Source organism: Mycteria americana, chromosome 8, assembly GCF_035582795.1.
Source record: "Mycteria americana isolate JAX WOST 10 ecotype Jacksonville Zoo and Gardens chromosome 8, USCA_MyAme_1.0, whole genome shotgun sequence".
NCBI classification, from domain to species: Eukaryota; Metazoa; Chordata; class Aves; order Ciconiiformes; family Ciconiidae; genus Mycteria; species Mycteria americana.
Window position 1 is genome coordinate 30,939,461 of NC_134372.1, and position 20,485 is coordinate 30,959,945.

The following is a 20,485-nucleotide window of genomic DNA, read 5'->3' on the forward strand; positions in this document are numbered from 1 at the left end:
TCGCCGCCGGAGCCCGACCTTTTAGAAGTCGTCAGTCACTTTGAAAAAGGCTTCAGGTACTACTGTAAGGTCCTAAACGGAGCCCCGCGTCTCCTTTAAAGCGTGTATTTTCCCCGCAGCTATGCACGTATCTGCCCGTTGCAAAAAAAGAGTGGGTTTGATTCTGTTAAAAATCTCTTTTAATTAAATATTTGCATTTTACAAAGGCGGCTGCAGTTTTTTGTATCTAATAAGTATAACCTATTTCCTTTTTTTTTTTTTTCCATTATAGTTTAGCTCACACCCGAGGCAAAAAAAAAACCAACAGGCATAAAAAATTAAATTAAACTTGTTTATATATATTTTAAAACTATGAAACAATTCGGAAAAAGACACAGAAATGTATATATTTATATTACGAAAACAACATTAATGCCTGTACAGGTGTCTTGATTTCATAATTTACTTCAAAGATACTGTATTATCAATTTAAATACAAAAAGCTACATTAAATATACAGAATAAGATTTAATACAAATCTTTCTTCTTTGTGTGTGTGTGAGAGAGCGTGCCACTCGTTTGCTTTTCCCTTGGTTAAGACATTTCTGGGCGGTTTCCACCCAGCCATTTCCAATAGACTCTATAAACTTTTGAAGGGGGGGCTGGGGAGGAGGGGGGAGCTGGTCTTTTTCTGTTTGTTTTGTTTTTCTTTTGGTAGTGGAAAAATAACTGCCAAAGCAATTTATTATTTCTCTCAATAAATTAAAAAAAAAAAAAAAAAAAGAACAAAACCACAGTCCCGGGAGGGGGTAAGGAGGAGAAGCCGGTATTAAATGTTGGACATACCTTTCTTCAGTTCGTAAGGTGAGTCTTTGCAAAGGTCTACTTGGGACTGGCTCCTGATCATTTTAGTGTCTTTAGCCAGGCTCTCGGCTCTGCTGAGGACAGTCTGGTTTAATCCATTGAAGTGGGCGCCGGGGGCGGCCGCGGCGGGGCCGCCGGCGGGGTGCCCGTGCAGGGCCCCGAAGGAGCCGTAGTTCGTGTAACCGGGGTAGAAGGGCGCCGTGTAGTAGAGCGGCCGCGGCAGGACCGCCCCGTTGGGGAAGGGGCACTGCGCCGCCGGCGAGCGCGGCCGCGGCGGCGAGCGCGACGGGCCGCCGCCGCCCAGCACGGCGGGGCCCGGGGGCGCCGCCTCGCCGCCGGCCTCCTTCGCCTTGTCCGCCGAGGTGGCGATCTCGGCCAGGGACCAGAGCTTCGGCTTGGCCAGGGCCGCCTGCTGCGGCGAGTGGATGACGGAGGCGCCGGTGGCGGCGGGCAGCAGCGGGTGCAGGTCGGCGGCGTGAGGTGGCCCGGCGGCGGCGGAGGGCGGGCGGTACGGCGGGGGCTCCTCGCCGCCCGCCGGCAGCAGCCCGCGGCCCGCCGGGCAGGGGCCCAGCGGGGAAGAGCCGGGCGCCTTGGGGGGAGCGGGCGGCCCGTCGAGCCGCTCCTCTGCCGGCTCTTTGCAATCCGAGTCGCTGAGGCCGGCCTCGGCCTCCCCGGGGCCGGGGGACTCCTGGAGGCGCTCGCAGCCCGGCACTGCCTTGGGATCCACCGGTCCTGGGGAGGGGGGAAAGGATAGGGGTGGGGGGCAGCTCTCGGACTCGCCCTGCGCCCCCAAACCCGCCCACCCACTTCGCCGCCGTCCCCCCCCCCCCCCCGCTCGGACCCGCCGCCGCCGCCAGGCCCGCAGCGCTGCCCTCCGGCTCCCCCCACCCCGGCTGCCCGCTCGAGGGCACAGGTTGCCGCGCCGCACCGGCTCGGGGGCAGCCCCGAGGGCGCGGCCGCCGTGGCCCGGCCGAGCCCGCTGCCCTACCTGTGTCCGGCGTCCCGGGGTCCCCCTTCTCCTCCGGTTTCTGGGGCTCGTCCTCGTCGTTCTTCTCCAGGTCGATGTTCTCCTCTTCCTCCTCGTCCTCGCTGCGGTTCCGCGGGGTCCAGGTCATTTTGTTCTCCTTCTTGAGCCGCCGCCGCGCGTTGGCGAACCAGGTGGAGACCTGGGTGAGGGTCATTTTCGTGATGATGGCCAGCATGATCTTCTCGCCTTTGGTGGGGTAGGGGTTTTTCCGGTGCTCGTTGAGCCAGGCCTTGAGGGTGGCCGTGGCGTCCCGCGTCGCGTTCTTGCGGTACGCGGGGTCCCCGTAGGGATAGGAGCCGAGCGGCGCCGCGTACGGGTGGTACCCCAGGGAGCCGGCCATGCCCGGCGTGTGGTCGTAGGGCGAGCCCTGGGGAGAGAGGGGAGAGCGGCCCGGCGGGGCGAGGTCAGGCGGCCGCGGGGCGGCAATGACACGACAAGGGCAGCGCCAGGGCCTGCCCGCGGCCCCTGCCCGCGCCCCGCCACCTCTGCCCCGGTGCCGGGCCTTGCCCGGCTTCTCCCCCGGCTCCTTCCCGGGAGAACGGGCGGAAGGGCCTGGGGGCTCGCCGGGGCCGGGAGGCTCCGGCCCCAGGAGGCCACCGGCCGCCTGCAGCAATGCAGCGCCTCTCCCCCAAATGCAGGCGCGGAAAAGCAAGTGGGCAGCGCGGCGAGGGGGCGGTCAACGGCGGCGGGACCCTTCCCTTCCCTTCCCTTCCCCCCCCGGACTGCGATCGCGGCGGGCAACCTGCCGGACCCAGGCGGCCGGGCCGGGCCGGGCCGGGCCGGGCCGCTCCTCTGCCAGGCCAGGGGCGGGGGGAGGAAAAAAATAAACGGAAGACGAGAAAAGAGAAAAAAAGAGACGAGAAGAAAAGAGAAGAAAAAAAAAAAGGAAAGAAAAGAGAAAAGAAAAAGAGAAAAGAAAAGAGAAAAGAAAGATAGAAAAAGCAAAGAAGAAACTGTGACACTGCCTAGAGCCTAAACACGGGGGAGAATCTGAGCAAAACTCCCCGGGTTTTGGGGGGAACTGCGGGGCACTGGCGGCGGCCGCGGCTCTGCGGCGAGGATGCCCCGCGCCCCGGGCCGGCCCCGCGGTGCTCGCCGTCGCGCACGGCGGCGCAGTGCCTTGCCTTCCCCTTCCCCTTCCCTTCCCCGCGCAGCGCCCGCGCAGCGGCTCGCGGCCATGGGATTAGAGCTCTGCAATATTTAAGCAGCCTAATTATCGCCGTGCAGGGGAAAGTTGCCTGGGTTTATCGCCCGGATTTCTCCCATCGCCGGCCGCTCCTGGGTTAATTCGCTTTTCAATCACAACAAGCTAATTGCTGCGGAATTACGATTGCTGTTTTATTAAAAAAAATTTTTTTTTTTTTTTTGAGGGAATGAAATCGGTCCCCGCCTGCCCCAGCCCCGTCTCGCCCGGGCCGTGCCGGTGGCTCCCCCTGCGCCCGGCCCTGCCCGCCGCCAGCAACAGTGTGCGGCAGCACACGGCAGCGATTCGCAAAAGTTGGGCGGCGAGGCGGGAAGCCGCGTTCCCTTTTGTCCCCGGTATCTCAAAAATAAAATCGGAACAAAAAGCAGGCCCGGGAGGGGGGGCAGGCGCCCGCGGGATGCCGCCGTGCCCGGCGCGGTGCCGGCTGCCCGGAGCTGCTCTTACCACGTAGGAAGTGAAGGCGGCGGCGGCGGCGGCGGCCGGGTCGGTGCCGTACTGGAGGTGGGAGTTGTAACCCGGGGAAGGGGCGGTAAAGGCGGTAGATCCGGCATAAGGGGAAAAAGCGGAGCCCGAAGAAGATCTCCCAAGTTCATCGGTCCTGGGTCCGGAGATCACGCTGGTGCTGTACGCCGGGCAGGAGTAGAGAGCCAAGGACGCTGACGGCTGGTACAAGTAACCCTGAGGATACGACATGGCCAGGCGCACACATATACCCGGGAGCCCAAGGCGCCGGGAGGGAGCCGCCGCGCTGCCGGGCTGGGGCCGCTGCGGCCGGGGCTTCGCGGGCGCCTCTCCGCCCTCGCCAGCTGGGCAGCGGCGGCACCTTGCTCTGTGCCGGGGCTGCTGCTCCGCGCTCGCCTGCAGCCTGGCACCGCTTCCTCCTTTTTCTCCCCCCCTCGCTTCCCCCTCTCTTTTTTTTCTCCCCCTCGCTCTCTCTCTCTCCCCCCCTTGCACTGGGGGGCTTTTTTTCCCCCCCTTCCTCCCCGCTCTCGCTTTCCGAAGGGTCCTGCCAAGATGCTAAGTTGGAAATTGCAGCTCCTGACGCCTTCTGCGCGGCCCGGCGAGGCTCCTCCTTCGCGGGGTGTTGTCAGTGGAAGGACTGGCAGGACCCCGCTGGGCTGCCGCGGCCGGGCCCAACCAGCGGGAGGGCTCCGCGCTTCCCTCGGCCCTCCCCAGCGCTCAGAGGCTCAAGTGCGCCGGCTCCTGGATTGCAGTCACCTCCGAGCCATTTAAGATCAGCTCCAACTTTCTGCATGTGCTAAATACCGTGCGGAGCCGCGCTGCGCCGGAATGCAAGCCAATCAGTATATGAAAAAAAAATGGATATTTAATAAGATTTATTAGCCGCCCGGCTCCCCCTCTGCGCAGCCACCCCTCCTCTTGCTCTCTGCCCCCTGCCCCTCCCTCCACTAAATCACTGGAGGTTGAATATACGGGGGGGGGGGGGGGTGTTAGTTTTTCTTTTCTAAACAAAAAAGGTGATTTTCGGCAGGGAAGCGCCGCGCCGCAGCTCGGTCCGGTCCGGCAGCCCTGGGATGCGTGGCCGGTCGCGCCGTCGGGGCGGGGGCCGCGCCGGGGCCGCCCCGCCGTCGGACCTGTTGCGGCGGCTCTACGAGCGGATCTGCGGCGGGGGGTCCTCGGGAGCGCGGCGCCGGGGCCCGGCAAGGAGCGGGGTTTGGCTTCGCGGAGGGCTCGGGACCCGTGAGCGGGGCGGGAGGGATTTAGTCGTTCCCAGCGCCGGTCCCGGGAGAAGGGGAATCCGGAGGGGGAGCGGTGGGGGCGGAGATGGGTCTGCAGAAATCGTTCGAAATGAGGGTTTGCCCGCGGATCTAAAGAATACACCAGGTATCCTCCCCCTCCCCGCCTCACGAAAGGGTCGAGGCGAAAGCAGATTAAAACCATATGAACCGGGATAAATCCCCGCCGATCAGGAGATGTAATCTCCTTTGATTCCACCAGATACATTTCCCAACAGGAACATATCCCGATTTATTCCCTCCTCGCTTTTTTTCCCTCGCGGCTGAGGCAAGGCGCTGCTCCCGCGGCCGCGGACCCTGCCCTCCGCCGCGGCTCCGCACCCCCGGCCCCCCGCCCCCGCCTCTCACCCGCCGGGCCTTTCCGGAGGGGGGGGGGGGGCAGGGCGATTTAATTACAATTATCTTATGTATTTTTTTAAAAATCTTGTAACTTCTGCATCTCCCGGCCCTAATTCCTCTCGCCGCTGGCCCCGCTGGCAGGACGCGGAGACGCGAGGAAGGGGGGTATGTTTTAAGACGGGCGGGCCGGGGCAGGAGCTCACCGGGACGCCGGGTAGGCGACAGCGACGCCGCCCTGCTCCGTCCCTCCCGGGTTTTTGCCCGCCGACAGCGGCCACAGCCCCCCAGCCAAACGGGTGCTCGGGGCCTTCCCGAGCAGCCCCGCTGCGGGGCTGAGGGCAGCGGCGCCTCGGAGGGAAGAGACGAGGCGGGCAGAGAGCGCTCTCCCCGGTGTCTTCGGGGGGGATCACGGCAGGGCCGGGGGTAGCGGAGCGGGCGCGGCCCGCACTACACTACCCAGCAGGCCGTGGCCCCGCCAGTCCCGCCTCCGCCCCTCTCGGCGCATGAGTGGCTGTCCTCCCGCCGGGGTGGGTCCTCCCCTTCTTCCATTGGCCTGCGGAACTGTCCCTCAGCGCGAGGGGGTGGGGGTGTGGAGGGGCGGTGGCGGCACGCGGCGCGGTTGCTGGGGTGTCCGGAAGCGGCGCTGACAGGACGGCGTGCGGAGGCGCTGCGGGCCGAGGCGGCTGCCTCCCGGCCCAGCTCGGCTGGGCTCAGCTCAGCCCAGCCTATGGCGGCGGCTGTGGGTCGGTCCGGCCCCGGCCGGCGAGGTGAGGAAGCGGGGCGGCAGCGTCTCCCGCCGCGCGGCGGGGCCGCGGGGTCCTGTGGCGGCGCTGCCCCGCCGCGCTGGGGCGCCCCCTGCCGGGCGGGCCTCGCTGCGGCCCTGCGCGCGAGCGGCGGCCGTGCCGGCAGTCCGGGCCGCGCGGCGGGCGGGCGAGCGGGCGCTCCCGGGGGAACGGCGGCGCCGGAGCCGCTGTTGGCCGCGGTCCCGGGGCCGGTGTCCCCCCGCGCCCTGCCGGAGGGCGCTGCCGCGCCGTCCGCGCCGGGCCCCGCAGTAAGGTGGCGATCGCGGGAGCGGCGGACGGAAGCAAGCCCGGCGAGGCGAGGTGGGTCTGGGCACCCTCCTCGGCGCCGCTGTCGAGCAGCGCTTTGTCTGGCGTTTCCCTCCTTTCTCTTCTTTTCCCCTTTATTTTTAATTTTTTTTTTTTTACGTGGAAGTGTACGGTGTTTCCTCTCTTTCTTCCTCTCCCTAAAATCCACGTGGATGTGCAAATTCTGTCTCCCGTAACCGGGAAGGGTCTAACACCGGATCGCACACTCTCTTACATGCTCAATCCACACAGGTGTGCACTTTCATCAGTTTTCAGCTGCACAGTGTCACTGATACTTGTCCCTGGGTTAATTTTAGCTATCGCTCTAAAGCACCGCGTATCTTTTTCCACCCAAAAGCGCCTCTGTCATAACCCTCTGACAATATCCCTTCTTCGAGGAGTGAGATGTCATCCGGTAAAGTTTTATACATTCAGCATTCATTTTCTATGTGAGTAGGATGAGTGACCGCTTTTCCTTGCCCATTTCTTTGTAGGGAGAAGCAGAAGTTTTAACCATCTTCCCATGGCATCTGACTTTTTTGAGGAGGAGGTAAGGTTAATGTCATGTAAAATTATCCTCTCTATTTCTGATGTTCTGCTAATCTAAGTTCTGTAGGCGTACACCTTAGAAACTGTGGTGAGTTCATGCATACGTTCATGCATTGCAACATAATACCAGAGCTGATTAATAAACGGTAGCAATAGGACTCTTATGCCATCAGGATTGTAAGTGTCTATCAAACCGACATTCTCACCACATTATGCCACTATTATATTCTTTGCAGTTTTAAAAGAACTGTAGATAATTCTTCAAGATATTGAAACATTTAGTTTATAGTTCTATTGCTGTGGTTGTCACCTTCACTTTATATCAAATTTGAGACTCATTTCTTAAGGATGTCTCTATTTTCTGCTTTATTTGCACATTGATAGCTCTACTGAATGACTAGTCACAGCAACTTTTTCCTCTGATAGAAGCATATTAAAATGTGAAAGCCTCAGACTAATCTGCTTTGCAGGACCTTTCAGCTCTTTGATTAAAGGGAAATAAGTTTGTTTCAAGACTGTCGTTTATGTAGTTCTGTCAGTTCTATTAGCAAATGCGGGACTTGAGGATACATTTGCTGCTTCTCTTCCATTTTTACTGAAGGTACGTACATTTGAAGGTATGGATAAGTTCTTGCTATCAGCTGTTGTCTGCTTTGCATCTGCCAGTGAAATGATATAAGTGCAAGTTGATATTAAAATTCTGTACTTTGTATATTTTTGTCATAATTTCTTCGAAGCTAAACCATTGATGCAATAGAAGAAACATTTACCATTCAATTCTTACTTAACTATGGGTAGGATTTACAGGCTGGCTGTGTGCTCTTCGCTTTATTTAAATTAAGGCTTGTGAATTTAAATTCTGCTTGTATAAATAAATAATTCAAGTCACTATTTTTATAGCCTTCAGTCTGATGGGCTGGTCCTGCACAGCTGTTTAAAATGGTCTTGGCTTACTTTAGTAGTCGGACTCCAGTAGGGTTTTTGACATGAGAGGAGCTTGGATTTGAGATGACTGCACAAAATGTGGTGACCCAAAATGTAGCAATATTTGAACTTGCATATTTGTTTTTCTACACTGGTTTCATTTGCATAATTTCATTTAGGGTGTGCAAACATATGTGGTACAGCATAAAATAGCTTAATAAATTAGTGCATGAACATATAATAGGGATCAGCTGTGAATATTTTCTTTCCAGGAAGGGAAAAAGAGGCAGGGTGATCTTGAAAATAACAGCAAACTATATTTTAAAAGTACAGCCATTGGTAGGCTCTAACTCTAAGTGGTTTGGTTGCAGGTGGCTTGTAGTGGATGGAGTTAAACTTGGGTATCTTGGATATGATACACCTTAATTTAATTACTTTAATAGCTACTTTCTGTTGAAACTTTAAAATCTAACGATCCTGCTTTTATTGCAGTCTTTAAAGATCTAATCGTTCTTGTGTGTGTCTGAGATGTAAAACTTAGTGGAAGGAGAGGCAACAGATTGGTTCCGTCATACGATTTTGTTGGGTTTTTTTGAGAGTACTTAAAAGATTATGATGGATAATGCTGTCTTGCCAAAGAATGCCGACACAGGTGTTCATCATTATCTTAATTAAGATCCTGAGAAAATGTCATCTTTCGGCATGAATTATGAAGGGAGATGCATTAGGAGATCATTTCAACTTTTTTTTCTTTTTACAGGGGTAGATGAGGAGGAGGCTGTTTTCTTGAAACGTTTTTGATATTTATTTATCAGAATGCTTGACCTTAGACACTTACTGAATAATTTGTTTCTCCACTTCAATTTGTGAATATATTAACAAGAGATCTGTATGTGATGTTGAAGGGAATCCTCTTTAAAAAAACAAACAAACAAACAAACAATAATAAAAAAATAACCCCCCTCCCAGATACTATGTGCTGTTTAAAGCTGTGCTGTTTAAAGCTGTCTCTATAAACAAAATACTAAGACTCAGATGGTAGTGGAAATTGCTACTGCAAACATCTGCTAAGAGATGTTTTATACAGTGTATTTAAAAGTATTAATAACTCGTACTAATAACAGAGCAAAATCAATATATGTGAATATTTATCTTTTTAATTAAGCATGAAGAGAAAAACATTGCCTTTTCTCCCTTTGCACTACCATTGAAGTAAAACTAATTAGCGCTCAAAGAGGAGGGCGGGGCTTGTGTATTTCTATGTTACATCGATACATTATTAGCTGAGCAAGAGCTAAAACAATGCATCTAAAATGTTGGCTGAAGCATCGGCAGTAAAACTGAGGGGCACTTTCCTGCAGATACTTACTTGTGTGCGTGTTGCTGCTGGCTTGCCTAAGATGAAGCGCTGAGAGTTACAGGGTCAGTACTTGTAGTGGAAGTGCTGGTGTTGGGTGGCTCTTAGCTCAGGTGAATGATCTTGAGAAGAGTTCTGCGAGACACCCTCCACTTCTTTGTTGTTTCTTCTGCCTGCACTTACTTTGCCCGAGACTCTGCTTGTTAGCACTCTCTGTGTTTGCGGTCTGAGACTGAAGTGTAAACTCATGAACACCTAGAATAACTCTTCTTTTCTGTGTCTAGCAATTGGGTATTAGGTAGCTTAGATAGACTTTTGTTTTTCTCGGCAAGCCTTTCTGTGTAAAATCACTTTTTGTCTGCTAAAAGAAACCTGATTATCAGTCTTAGTCCTTTTTAAAATTGCATCAGCAAACCTGTTTAGTATGTGGAATAAAACCATACACAGAAGTGCAGCTGGCAAGCCTTTTAAGCACGTAGTTACTGTATTGAACATGTAACTCCATGATCTTGACAGTATCATGGGAGAACCTGAAACTGTATTTCAGTTTCCTTGAAGTTTCCTGTAATTAACTTAAATAGCACGATTTGCTTGAATTTGTTGGCATAATATGGACTAAGTTAAGAATGTCTTCAGGGTTTATTTTGCTTACAGTTCCACGGGCATATGCAGAAAATAGACTCTCCTAATGGTTGAGTTTAGTGGAAAAAATGAAAAACTGCTCTCTTTCATGTCTAAACAAGTTTTTCACTTAAAGCAAGCCACATCTACTGTTACTTGGCTCCTTATTGTGAAAGAGGAGCACCTCAGTGGGAAGGATGGCTGTGACTCCCTGTGCCGTTTTATGAGACGTGCATGTGCCCGTAGCTGTCCATACGGTGGCAGATTCCCTTTCGACCACAGGTCCTGCAGCATGGTGGGAGCTCCTGTAGCTGGAATCTGGCTTCCAGTGTGGGTGTTAGAGGTGGGTGACTTTTAATAGCAGTGTCGTGTTCAAAAGGGTTTGCGTTTTATCTCCTTTACTTACATATATTTGCAGTCCTTATGACTGGTATTTGTGAAAGCTCAGCATTACCTCTCTGAGAGAAACATAAAGCCAGGTAGCCTTTCTAGTCTTACACCCAAAGAATTCTTTTTAACAGTTCATAATTTCTGATTGTTATTAATATTAGGGCTTTTTAGTTTCTGTTCCTTAATGTGGATAATGCAGATGCAAATGATTCTTGAAGCTGTTTTTCTGCAGATTAAAGTGAATGTATCTGTAGAGCCAGAATATTTTTTTTTTTTAATATAAATCATTGTTTGAGGGGAAAAAAGCAAGCCAGTCGGACCTTTCAAGGTGAATGCGGATCATTGTAACAGAAACTTTACTATACTAATAAACTTGTGACTGATCACTCCCCTACTCTTCCCGAAGGAGGTGTATCTTCCTAAGCTCTTTTTTTTTCCCCAACAGAGCAAAAACTAGCTTTTTCTTTTCATAAACACATCTTTTTCACAGTATTTCTCAGTGTTTCTATCACAGATCAAGAACCCAGCATTCACCTCTGAAATATTCTCTGCTGACATCTACAGAACTTTTCGTGCCCTTTAGATTTAATTTTGTATAGAATAATGCATGGTATAATATGTAGGTCCTCTGTTTTCAATTAAGCTGTATTAGGTAACTATGCTCTTCTTTCATATCCCGTAGCAAAGTATCAATATCCAGATGGCAGTGTACGGGGATAAAATAGCTACAGGCTTGGCTGCTACTGTAAAGCCAAGAACTAACATTTTAGCCTGCGTGATAAATAAAACTGAGGTTGTGACTCTTGGCATATTGGAGTTGCACTAAATAATGCTACAGTGCTGTTTATTACTGGTTTCATTGGATAATATGCAGCTATAAAACCTGCTTGAAGCTTTTATGAAGAATACTCTGTCATTATGAAAAGGTGCCTACAACTTCTTTATGATATTGACGGTGCAAGAATTACTTTGTGCTGACTTCCTGGCTGTTGCCTAGGGAGAACCTTACCCTCTCCCAGCTTCTGTAAGCATTAGGTTCCATGAATGAATGTCTCTTGAAGAGGACGGCTCTGTAGAGCCCAAGTTTCAAAAGTTATTTTTAAGGTATATTTTGCTCTTTGCTTTTTCTGAAGTTTATTTCAGTATTTAATTTCTTGCTTCAGTTAAAATTTAGCTGATATTCTCTGTGGTATAAACTGTACTGCTGTGTTCCTAAGTAAAACTTAAACTGAGGTCACCCAGATAGTTGTCTGAGAGGAGGCTGCAGAACAGCCAAGAGACTTTTATACTGGCTGAGAAGGTGATGGGAAGACTTCGTAGTAGGGAAGGGACTAGGAGTCTTGAATCCTGGGCTTGTTTTCTTGTTCAGTTTCTGGCACATCCTGTGACCTAGATTTGTTCATGTAACCTCTGTGCCTCTGTTTACCGAACTGGAGCCCTCTGCTTTTCTCAGAAATGTTCAGATTTAAATTGGTGTCCATGCTCATGTGATTTATTAGACTGTTGTGCTTTTGAGCAAAAGCAAGTTCTTAATGCTATTACTGATTCATTAGCTAAATGCCATTAAATTTCCATATTCCACAGATCTTTGATTTCCATAGGCACCTGTTTATGGTGCGCCTCTTAGAAAACGCAGAATTGAACACCGTCCAGTGGGATGCGGTACTAACAGAGTGTCTGTGGGATTTAACAAACATGCTAGATCAATGGGTGAAGAAACCTTTCCATTGCTCAGTCTGTAATCCTTGTTTGTAAGAGATACTTTCTGTCTAAATTAGTGACAAATACTATCTTTTTGTTCCATTTCCCCGTTCTCCATATGTCCATTTTTTGCCTTTATAGAACGCACCCAAGAGCAGAAGCGGTGAGGTCCACAATGGGGAAAATGAATCCAGCAGTCCATCCTATCCTGTACCTGCCCGAGTACAGGAAGAGGCCTCATAGAAAGCCAGAATGCATTTGAGCTTGCAGCACTTTTTAACCGTATTAAGTCCTATTCAGAGTTAATGGTAAGTAATTTGTTTTGTGTATGTTACGATTCATTAAGTAAGGTATTACAGTAGTGGCACTTTCCTTTGTGATACTGGGTTCTGTCTCTAACAAAATGCAGAATTAATCTTTCCAGATACATCAGCTTTTAGTCCTGTTTCTGTTAAGAAAATCATGTGGTGCAGATCACAAGCATTGTAATAAGTATGCTTTTTTTTTTTTCTTTTTTGTCCTCTCCAGATGAGCTCAGTGAGACTGGTCTAAGCAATGCTGAAGAAGGAAAGAACAGAGTTGGAAGGCAGGATCTATTTCAAAGCAGGATTCTTCTTCTTTCTGTAACACCCGAACATGAAGACTTTATAAACTTCATTAGGTAGAATACTGATAATGGTTTAATATCAGTAATATTGCATGATGTAATATTGTACTGCTTTATTGTTCAGTGATCATGTAGCGCTGCATTAAATAAATGAACATATACTAGTGGCTTAAATGAACATTATGAGTGAGAGCAGTAAATCGAGAAGGTGGGTACTAGAGGAAATACTATTAGCTTTTTCTTTAAGCCAGTGTCTTTTCTTTTTTTCAGCTCTTTCCATAACCTGTAGTTCTTTTGTTTCTTGAGAAAGATGGAATGAAGAAAAATACCTTTTTATTCAAGAAATTGAAGCTAGTTCAACTTTTTAACCAGAAAGACTTCACAGCCCTCTTAGCTGTTACAGCATCTTAATGCTTTGTCCAGCAGAAAATGGCACTCATAGTGCTGACCCGTGAACTCTCCATAAACGTCTTTAGTGCATGCACTGCTGTTTCTTCTTAGGGCTTCCCTTGTCGGGGAGCGGTTGCAAAATGTCTGCTGTGGTGCAGCCCTCTGTGACCTCTTGCATCCAAGGATGGAATTTGCCAGTCTCTTTCTGTCTGGAACTTGTGGGAGCTCCCTCCTGAGCCAAATAGTTCTCAAATATTGCAAGAAAAGATCTGACAGTGTTGTCTGGGAGATGTGACTGGCTTAATTATTATTAACATTTATTAAGTGCCTTACAATGGAGGGGGAGAGTCATTGCCTTCATTTTTACAAATAGGAGAACTGGCATGTAGGAAGAATGGATCTCTTCTATCTTCTGTGATTCTTGACCCACCTAATTAGGTGATTGTCATGAGAAATAACAACCTGGCTCAGGGGAATGGCAGTGGGGAAAGATGCCGACGCATTCAGTATGGCACACCGCTTCTCCCTCCCAGAATGGCTTAATGTAGTAAGCAGGGTCTTCCCTCTGTCAGTGTCGGTTGGCCAGTGAGGAGATTTAAAAGGGCCGATGAGCCTGAGGCTGTCTCTATCGGATAGCTTCATTACAGATCTCATCCAGGGAAAAAGTGACGTACTGCAACTCATTTCTAGGAGCTACTCTTGTTTTTAGCGATTACTCACCCTCTGCCTCCTCCTGCTTCCTTTCACAATAGAGTGGCCTTTCCCCAGGATAAGCTGATTCACTTCACGGCTGGTATTTGCAGTTTTCCTGCACTTAGTTAGCCTCTAAGGCTGTAATTGTTTCTTCTGGGCCAAGACTTTAGTTTCTTTTTTTTAATAGTTTATTTTGCTAAGAAAGAGAATCTGTCCAGCTGCTACAAACAATAGTGGTTTTGATGTGTATCAGTAAAGAGTTAGAGATGTGTGTTTTCCATGTAGATGATAGAGACTTAAAGCCTGCTTTAAAGGAAGGCAAACCTTGGAGAGGTTTACTAGATGTACAATATGCCCCATTCTTTCATTTTTAAAAACGGTATTAAGGGATTTTTTTTTGCAAGAAAAGAGAAAATAATTTCATCTTTTTGATTGCATTTTTTTCTTAGTCTCACAGTTGTGAGATAAATATTCAGAACTATGAGTTGCTAAGGTTCATGTGATTAAAATGAATATGTGATAACAGGCTCTGCGCATTAAAGATTAAGAGCTCAAATTATAGACTCCAGAGTGAAACACTCCATGAGCATTTGCGAATTTTGTTTGTGCAAGGAATGCAGGCTTAGGCCCACGGTTGCAGTTGCACAATTTCATCCTGTCTGCTGCTTTTTTGTCTTGACTGATCTGCACAGAAGTCTCTCGAACACTGTAGTGTCAGGGTGAAAACGTAGTCTGGGGTGAGGTGGGGGGACAAATGAGGAAATGATTTCAGCCCAAGCATTAGTGTTACTCTATAAAAATAGATTAGTTTTACACAAATTATTCACATTTACAAAGATCAGTTTATAGCATTTTGACTGCACGGTAGTTAATTCTTTATGTATAAATTGATCCTTTATACAAATGTAATTCCATATACAACAGTTAATCTCTTTGAGTGCAAGTTGGAAATATATTATCAACTAATTTATGTAGGTTATGACTTATTTTCCCCTGTACTCTGCAGTGGTTACTTACACTGAAGTTGAGTCAGTGTGTGCTTAATGAAAATTAGATGTGAAATGTAATATGTAGAGGACAAAGAAGCATTGAAATCCTTATTGCTCTTAAAAAGACAAAGGTACCTCAGACAATTCTCCTTTCTTAATCTCTTGAGAATTTGATGTGTAATTCTGTTATGAGCAACTTGGAGTGAATGAAATTGAAATATTTTTAGAAATAGTGTTAGTACCAGATATTATTGCTCACCTTTTGTGAAGCCTAGTTTTGTTTTGAAACGCTTTGCATTTTGAGAGGCTAATTTATAGACAGGCTTCCATTGAGAAAGAAAAGCATCGTGGACTTTCGTGGAGAGACAAGCCTAGCTGTTATATCTATGAAATTTGCTAATGTTGCAACCATTTATATAAAGTGTTTGTTTACATAACAGCAACGGCATTTCTCCTCCTCTTCCTTGCGGTTTTGTCCAACTAGATGTTATGAGTGGCAGTTGCAGTGACTGCTAAGTGTTTAAATGATGACACCATTATGTGAAGTGATTTTGAAATGAGAGATTCCAGCCAAGAATTACATCTGCTCTCATCTCCTTCAAATCATACTCTCTGGCTGTGCAGATTATGATTGATTTGTTTGTGACAGATTGCAGGAAACAGTCATTGATTTTTCAATATTTTACCTTAAAATTATTTACAGTTGTAACCAAGGGGAGGTATTTCCATGGGCTGTCAGCCCCTGAAAGACTGGGATAATATTCCCTGCTCCCTGACAAGACAAATTACCCATAATGAGTGCAGTAGCTGAAGGGTATACTTTTATTTTAAAATATGTCAATAACCCCAGTGACTAAACGAATATTGATTCAGCATAATGAAGCCTGAGTAATGTGAAAATGAGCTCTTCAAGGAGCATGGTAAAGACTTTCTTTTTAGCTTGTAGCAAGAAGCTTTTCATTCTTTACTGTTAGGTAGTTGAAATGTGCAGTCTTAAACAAGTCATCCTTAAACAGTAGTAATATGTGGAATAATGTAACAAAAGAATTTGGCTTTTTTTTTCTGTTTGTTTTATTTTCTTTTTTTCCCCAAGTTTGTTTTCTTCAGTGTGTTTCAGCAGATCAGACATTTAAAGAGAAAAATGCAAGTTATCCAGGGCAGAGATAGAATTACTGTTGGTGTTAATGTCTTTTGCAATAATATTCTTTAGCCAGCCTAACGGCATTTTTAAAGTGGATTCTGCATATATATGGGTGTGGAAATGTATCTAAATAAACTGTAGATTTAATTTCATATTATTAACTTCTTGGACATAGTGATGTGTGCTCTATATGATCAGTCTAATATTCTTGTCCTTTAACAATTTAGAATAGCTGGTTTATGAGAACCTAGATATATACTGCATTATAAAACTTAGTTACTGTAATGCACATTTTTCTTTCTGGTGCCTTGTAACGCTGCATATTTCTTACCAAATGAGAATTTTCAAGCAGCAATTCATTTAAATTACAGTAATTTATGCAGTGCCATAGGTGTGGTGTGGAAAAGCATCTAATAGATTAATAAGGATGTACTTCAATTGTTCAGAGTAAGGATTAGATTAAAGACCATGTTGAGGTACAATTTTTTTTAACATTAAAAATATCGAACGCTAAAAAAAATTATCATCTGAAAGGATCAATTTGTCATTTGTATTTGAGAGCATTGTGCAACGTTGGGAAGGCTCTGCAAAAGCACTGGGTATAAATAGCTGTGTAATCCAGACATACGCAAAAAGATATTTTCTTGAGGTGTTTGTGTATAATGTGTCAATTATGAAATAATGTCATAGCCAGAAGCATTTAGTGAGCATCTTTAGGCATGAAGACGACTTTCCTTATTTTCTGAGGACTGACTTCAATTGCATCCAACTAGCTTGTGAAAATCTTCAGAAGGATGTTTTTCTATCAGCACACAGGTGATTTTTCCAAATGTCATTCCTTTAGCACAGCTAGAAAGTATTTCAGGGGGCACTTGAGAACCTGTGGCATTGAGAGTTAAATGGCAACTCTGGAATATGAGATACGTTCCTGTTTCTAATTTGTTAATTTTCAGAAAAATGTGGCACGATGTACATTTGAGTGGGTTACAACTGCAAATAATTGTAGTTTTGAGAGGGTTTGTGTGTAACACCCGGGATTCACAAAATATTGGAGAATCGTTAATGGTGAGGGAGTAATAACCTCAAATATATAGCAGTGACAACAGAAGAATTTGGGGCTCTTGGAAACTAAGGTTCAGCTGGTAAGATTTAACTGCTCAGTGGTATTTTACACATCCCAAGTTCTCTGCCCATTCTCTTTGTATCTGTACCTTTGTTTCTTTGGCCAACAGCAGGAGGTGGGAAGGTCCTCTTTCAGTAGCTTTCCCACAGTAGCGAGGAAGAGGGAGAGTGTTCGGGGCCAGGTGCCAGTTCTGATGCAGACTGAAGGGCAAATAAATGTTTGTTTTAACTACATCTCCTTTTCCTGAATAACACTACATGAGCTCAGTGGTACCAAACTGAACAAAAGCGGATACTGCTGGAGGTACTGCTGACAGCTAAACCAAAGTGGGCTCTGCTTGCAAGCCATTGGCTTGTTTCACTTGCAAGACAGGTAACGTCTCTTGCTTTGCTGCCTTTCCCAAAGACGAGTTTGCTTATTGAATACCCGCCTGCCTGGTGTTCTGGTTCAATGGCAAATGGTGCATTCTCGGCTGGAGGAAGCTGACAAATGGTTTGCAAGCTTTGTGGTTGATACCAGAGATTTCTGGTGATGGTACCTTGGAATACCTTAAGTTTATTCATACATCTCCTTTTAGTGTTAGAACTGCTACAATTGCTAGTCCACTTTCTGGTGACTATGGAGGAGAAAAAAAACCCCAAAAGTAACAACAACCCCGAATCATAAATCAGTTAAAAGTTCTTGTGGCATTTGGAATCTCCTGGGAGCAGAGCATAAACCCAATTGCTGTTCAGTTAGGTAAAAGTAAAAGCAGAAAACACTGTGAAATTAAGGTCATGGGTAAGAACAGAGTAATCTCCTTTGTGGTGAAGAAGAGGCTGTTGGTAAATCATGAAGGGCTAATATTTAGGGGTCGTATGTCCTGCAACACTTGGGGACTTGCAGATTTTGACCCATTTCAGTTCATTTCAAGCCTGAGGTGAAGACACTGTCTCAGTATGTTCTTGTAGTGGGAAGGTGGTGCAATGTTAATGGTATGGATGTTTTTGTGTAACAGTTCTGATCTCTTATACCTATTTAATTGCCAGATTCCACTACGAATAAAGTGGCAACCAAAACCAATGGTTGATCTTTTTTTTCTTTCTTTTTTTCCTATTTATTCTGCCTCTGTGTTCTCTGTTCTACAGATAAACTATGAATTTGTTTTAGATGATGGAAGGGATGTGGGAGAGGGGAGGGCACGTAAATGTAGATGATGGAAATCGTGCTTACTGGCTAAGCCTTCCCCCCCAGTCAATTTGTTTGTTTGAAATCGAAGAACTAATATGTGATGGAACCTGAATCAAAGCAGTCCATAAGTGGGCAGACAGCACTATGTAGAATTTGCTAATCTAAATGTCATGGTTAGTTGAAACCAATTCTTTGTGCCCTAAACTACACATGTTGAAGTTGTTTCTTTTTGTTTTAATTTATGAACAAATAATTGCTTTTATCAAAATCAATTTCATATATGCAGAATATTCACATTTTCCTGGAATTACTATATTATGTACTAAAAGCTTTCACTAACTTGAGTGCCGATAGTATTGCAGAGTCTTTGGTATGGTGGCATGTGGCTTATGGTGAACTGTTAGAGGGAGATAACCCTAAAAAAAATAGGAGGAGGATCCAAGGCGCTTTGAGAGCCTTGGCTAACTGCAATGGTTAAAAAGGCATGGCTGACTTAATGCATTGAGTGTTGAAATCTGTGTCTGGAATTACGGAAGCAAGTTGAGAAACATGAACTGAATTGACTGTTGATTACTTTCCTTTGTAAATGCTGGGAAAAGATGTATTATGCTTTGCTGTGGCCTTTAAGGAGAGTCCACAGTGTCCTTTTTTTGTTTTATTTTGTTAACTTATCTTTTAATATGAAGTGTCATTCCCAAAATGAAGTAATGTCCTTGGGCTGGTGGCAACAGCTGGAGTTGCAGAATTCATAAATAATTCAGAGAGGGAGAAAGGGTAGGGGATTTTTTTTGTCATTTGAATCTTTATTATGTGCACACATTTCATTTTAGATATGGCATCATTTGAATTCATTCGGTATGATGATTGCACTGACATGTCATATTTATTTTGATGTCCTTTCGAAGGACCATATGCTCTGTCCTCGGCATGAAAAAGGATGCAAGTTGCTAACTGAAAAGGCAGCTACGTTCCTGTAGGGATGAAGACCCTTGCTTCCCGTTGTCACGTCAGTAGATGTACAGCTGCAGTGCAGTAGAAGAAAGTGTAGTTGTTACGTCAGTGCAGTGACTAAAAGGCAGCATAGTCTAGCGAAAGGTGGAAGAAAGGGCAAAGCCCGTTTGCATCAAGGTGTTGTATGGCATTCAAAACTGAGCTGTCACTGAGGGCCAGTTGGTGTGAGGAACCTGGCATGTGTAAGGTGGAAAAGATTAAAGCCAGCTAGAAATCTGCCAAGGTGGAGGTGTGCCATGATAGCTTTAATGTGGGAATACAGTTAATTGCTTTGTATGTTCGAAGTGGGGTTGCCATGCACACAGCCTTCCGGGGATGCATGGGAGTTAGTCTGGTTATGCAAGGTCTTTTTCTTTGACCAATCCATGCCCTCCTTTCTTCTTAAAGAAGCTGCTTGCTTAGCCAAACAAAGTCTTGGATAATGATTTTTGAGAAAACATGCAGTTGTAGTTTTCCTCTTTGCTAATTCTGTTGTAACTGTTGCATCTGGTCCTTCACTTATTTAGGTGGTATGTTTCTGTGGACAACTGGTATATTTTCCAGAAGTTACGGAGAAATCTACCAGTTTCAAGTTCAGCCATGTCCCATAAGTAATGAATTGCATGATAAGGAATAACGTCTAATTCCTACTGGCTAATGCACTGGCTGGTATTAGCAATTCATAGTTGGTGGATAACAGGACCTTGTTAATGTTACCTTTGTATGCACTATCAACGTGATAGGATACAACCACTACAATATTTTCACAGTGTAGTTGCAGTTCACGGTGTAGTTGCAGCAGTGAGTGGTGATTTGTATGAAGTAGATGGTCCATTGTGCTCATGCCAGTGGCAGAAAGAAGCCAATTAAGTGCAGGTTAGTGAAATACAATAACTAGAAGTTGTGATTGCGAATGATAACTGTATGCAAAATTGTTTCTTTTCTAGATCCTGCCATCAGTGACTGAGCCTCCCTGAAATCTTACCAGTTACTGCCAAGATGAGAAGGATAACAGGAAGGAGGAGTGCTTAAGTGGTTTTAATGACAGTTAATTTCATCTATTTATCAAATGACAGGTTGTTTTTTCCTCAAAACTTGATTGTCATGACAAGATGCTTTTGGAAATCATCTTTGTAAAATAAAACTGACAATTTTTAGGCTACAAAGAGCTATGGTATCTTTCTATGCAATGTTGTCATTAGGGTAAACTGCTGGAAACTCCATATTTTTGAAGTAATTTAACTTGCGTACTTCATTCATTTATTTGAATGTCTGTTGAATGCCATGTGAAAAGTTTCTTGCCAGAGTTCTTTTAGGCAACGGAATAGTTATTCTTACAGTGCTCAATTTATTATTGTCTAAATTACTGTTGCCTTAGTCTCCTGCAAAAATGTTTCTTTTTAGTAATTCTTAAACAAATAAGGAATGAATGAGGTTTTGTCCCCTTCATGTTTTGATCGACATATTTTTCCTTTCAGTGAAAGCATCTTCAGTTTTCAGAATGACACTATTACAAAGAAAGGTGCTTTGCCTCTTTTTTTTTTTTGCCTTTTTTTCCAACAGAAAATCTCTTGTGCAATGA

At 46.4% G+C, this 20,485-nt stretch overlaps 1 protein-coding gene and 1 long non-coding RNA gene across 2 annotated transcripts; one reads left to right on the forward strand and one right to left on the reverse strand.

Annotated features, from left to right (window-relative positions):
- Positions 1–808: 808 nt before the first annotated feature.
- Positions 809–3,877, reverse strand: IRX5 (iroquois homeobox 5). The gene is made up of 3 exons (XM_075509813.1): positions 3,519–3,877; positions 1,832–2,237; positions 809–1,575 (listed from the first exon to the last, which is right to left on the reverse strand). Exons 1-3 carry the CDS (start codon positions 3,765–3,767, stop codon positions 809–811), a joined length of 1,422 nt encoding a protein of 473 aa, XP_075365928.1. The 5' UTR covers positions 3,768–3,877.
- A 1,924-nt stretch (positions 3,878–5,801) lies between these two features.
- LOC142413531 (uncharacterized) lies at positions 5,802–20,013 on the forward strand. The gene is made up of 5 exons (XR_012776829.1): positions 5,802–5,937; positions 6,753–6,808; positions 11,942–12,108; positions 12,329–12,461; positions 19,851–20,013. It is a non-coding gene; the product is annotated as an uncharacterized LOC142413531 (long non-coding RNA).
- The last annotated feature ends 472 nt before the right edge of the window (positions 20,014–20,485 follow it).